The sequence below is a fragment of the Arachis stenosperma genome, chromosome 10 (genome assembly GCF_014773155.1).
Source record: "Arachis stenosperma cultivar V10309 chromosome 10, arast.V10309.gnm1.PFL2, whole genome shotgun sequence".
NCBI lineage: Eukaryota > Viridiplantae > Streptophyta > Magnoliopsida > Fabales > Fabaceae > Arachis > Arachis stenosperma.
In genome coordinates, this window is record NC_080386.1 from 53,947,123 (window position 1) to 53,950,789 (window position 3,667).

Consider the following 3,667-nt stretch of genomic DNA (forward strand, 5'->3'; position numbering starts at 1 on the left):
GAAAGAAAGGGCAAAACAAGGTTTTGCTCCAATACCAAACTTAGGACTTGATTGTCCCAATCAAGAAAAGAAAAGAAAGTAAGGGATGAGAGATAGTAGAAGATGAGAAGAGAAGTGATGGTGATGGGTGTGGGGATTGTTGAAGTGGGAGAGGAGATGGGGGTGAAGCTTTTATAATGGGTGGATGGTGTGGTTCGAAGGGTGGGAAACAAAAAGGGTTAAATGTTTTCCCACTTTGGGAAGAGGCGCCAACTCTTTTCTCACAATGTCTTCTGCATGTGTCAAGTTCCAAGGTGCAAGTACACTTTGACTCCCTTGTTTTGTGAGTTGTTTACCATGTGGGCCCTATCATATATCCTGAAATTGAAACTGAACCTATTAGTAATGACAAAAGAACCCCTTCACATTCCTTCTCATCAAGAATGAATTGGATTACAACTGATAAGTGTCCCTTGGGACACCAAACTTAATTCTTTGGCATCTTAATAAATTGGTTTTATCATTGTGTATTTAATGTGTTCATAAGAGTGGGATAACATCAAACTTTTCATTTTCTTTTGATTCCAATTCCTCTGAACTCATTAAACCACATTCATGTTATTACCCAAAGCATTAAGTGCTTTCAAATTGGGTGACTTGGGCTGCTATGTGATCCTTGGTGGTGGCCACACCAAACTTAATCTCTAGGCTTACTCTTCAAAATCAAACCATTAATTGTTTGTAAGCCTAGATTAAGTGGGTAAGAGGCCACACCAAACTTAGCACTTTAGCTAGTTCTCAGCCCATTCACTCATTATTAGTTATGCATTCATCAAGTTGCAATTCCAAATAGAAAGAAATAAGAGAGTGTAAAGAAATTCTAGGTATCAAAGCTAATATCAAACTTCTAATCTACAATTGTAAACTAATCCTAATTACTGAAAATTAAACTATCTAAAGCAACAGAATTTAAACTACTTCTAAGAAAAGCAATTAAATAAAAAAGGATAAAGTGTTGGGGTGCCTCCCAACTAGCGCTTATTTATTGTCATTAGCTTGACATTCCTTCATCTTTAGCTGAGCTTGTAGCTCACTCTCTGCTCCTCCAAGGAGCCTCCCAAGTAGTGTTTGAGTCTATGGCCATTGACAGAAAAAGTTCTCTGAGTCTTGTCCTCAATGAGCTCCACATGACCATAGGGAAACACTTTGAGTATGGTGAAAGGTCCTGACCATCGAAACTTGAGTTTTCCAGGGAAGAACTTGAGTCTTGAGTTGTAGAGTAACACCTTTTGTCCTTCAGTGAACTCCCTTCTTGCTATCTTTTGGTCATGCCACCTTTTTGTGTTCTCTTTGTAGATTTTTGCATTCTCATATGCTTGATTTCTAAACTCTTCCAACTCATTGAGTTCCATTAATCTCTTTTCTCTAGCGGCTTGCTCATCAAAATTCAGTAGTTTTAGAGCCCAGAAGGCTCTATGCTCCAGTTTAACTGGCAAGTGGCAAGCCTTGCCAAATACCAATTGGTATGGTGACATCCCAATGGGTCTTCAAGGCTGTCCTGTAGGTCCATAGAGCATCGTCTAGCTTCTTAGACCAGTCCTTTACTGAGCTTCAAACAATTTTTTCAAGGATTCGGTTTAACTCTCTGTTGGAGATCTCAGCTCGCCCGTTGGTCTGTGGATGGTATGGAGTTGCCACCTTGTGTTTGACTCCATATTTGAGAAGGAGTGCTTCCTTGGCATCCTTAAACATTGTTGGCCAGTAAAATCTGGATTGAAGCACTTTTGCTGCTGTCCTTTTTCCACTGAAGTGACCTCCATATGTTGACCCATGGCACTGCCATAACACTTCCTGCCCTTTTTCATGGGATATACACCTTTTTAGGACTCCATCAGCACACTATTTGAATAAATAGTGGCCATCCCAGATATAGTGTTTGGAATCCTTGATTAGCCTCCTCCTCATGTGCTTATTGATTAGTTGGTAGCTCCCCAATAGCCTTGAAGTTAGCATGTCTGCAAACCAAGGGGCTACTCGAATCATCATCAATTGTTCATCAGAAAAGCTGTCATTTACTGCTACTTGTTGCATTTCATCTTCTTGTGGGATCCTTGAGAGGTGGTCAGCTACCTTGTTCTCTACTCTGCTCCTATCTTTAATCTCAATATCAAATTCTTGGAGCAGCAAGATCCACCTTATTAGTCTGGGCTTAGATTCTTGTTTGGTAAGCAACTTTTTGAGTGCTGCATGATCAGTGAACACAATTACTTTTGAGCCAATGAGATATGATCTAAACTTAACAAAAGCAAAAACTATGGCTAAAAGTTCTTTCTCCGTGGTGGTATAGTTCCTTTGATTCTCATTAATGACCTTGCTAGCTTAGTAAATAACATGTACTAGCTTGTCTTTCCTCTGTCCTAGAACAGCACCAACAGCAAAATCAGATGCATCACACATTAGTTCAAAGGGAAGATCCCAGCTTGGTGGTGCTATAATAGGTGCAGAGGATAGTTTCTTTTTGAGTTCATCAAAGGCTACCATGCACTCTCTATCAAAAATAAAAGGAGTATTTGAGAAAAGTAGGTTGCTAAGGGGTTTTGCAATCTTTGAAAAATCTTTTATAAACCTCCTATAGAACCTAGCGTGTCCCAAAAAGCTTCTGATTGCTTTGACATTGCAAGGTGGAGGTAATTTTTCAATTACTTCCACTTTTGCCCTGTCTACTTCTATGCCATCTTTTGAAATCTTGTGACCAAGTACCACCCCTTCAGTCACCATAAAATGGCACTTATCCCAGTTTAAAATCAGGTTGGTTTCTTGACACCTTTTTAGCACAAGAGCGAGATGGTATAGGCAATCAGAGTATGAGTTCCCAAACACAGAGAAGTTATCCATAAATACTTCTATGAACTTCTCAATCATATCTGAAAAAATGGAGAGCATGCACCTTTGGAATATTGCAGGTGCATTGCACAAATCAAAGGGCATTCTCCTATAAGCAAAAACACCATATGGACAAGTAAATGAAGTTTTTTCCTGATCTTTGGGGTCTACAACAATTTGAATGTAGCCTGAATATCCATCCATGAAACAATAATACTCATGTCCTGCCAATCATTCAAGCATGTGGTCCATGAAGGGTAGGGGAAAGTGATCCTTCCGGGTGGCTTCATTAAGTTTCTGGTTGTCAATGCACGTACGCCATCCAGTCACTGTCCTTGTGGGTATCAATTCATTCTTCTCATTTGCCACAACAGTGATCCCTCCCTTCTTAGGGACTACTTGTACTGGGCTTACCTAAGGGCTATCTGAGATGGGATAGTTCACCCCTGCTTGCCACAATTTCAACACTTCTTTTTGAACCACATCAGTCATAGTTGGGTTCAGCCTCCTTTGTTGTTGTCTTGAGGGTTTGGCATCCTCTTCAAGTAAGATGTTATGTGATTCATTTTGATGACTTTATCATATGAATTCTATTTTATCATACAAATCCCTACTCTACTACCTTCCCAGAGTTCATTCTCTCGGGAATTCTTATTTTATGTTATGATTTCGTTGGCAATCATAAGAAGGCAATTCCCCTTTAAGATACCCATTTGTGCTACTATTTTACGATTAAGAAGCAATTGCCCCTTGTACATATTATACAATAAATTACTATACCTATTGTATTGTTTTTTTTATTCTT

General features: G+C 39.4%; 1 protein-coding gene across 1 annotated transcript; it reads right to left on the bottom strand.

Annotated features, from left to right (window-relative positions):
- Positions 1 to 1,052: 1,052 nt before the first annotated feature.
- LOC130957090 (uncharacterized) lies at positions 1,053 to 1,514 on the bottom strand. The gene has a single exon (XM_057883986.1). The coding sequence runs from the start codon at positions 1,512 to 1,514 to the stop codon at positions 1,053 to 1,055; it is 462 nt and encodes a 153-aa protein (XP_057739969.1).
- Between the last annotated feature and the right edge of the window lie 2,153 nt (positions 1,515 to 3,667).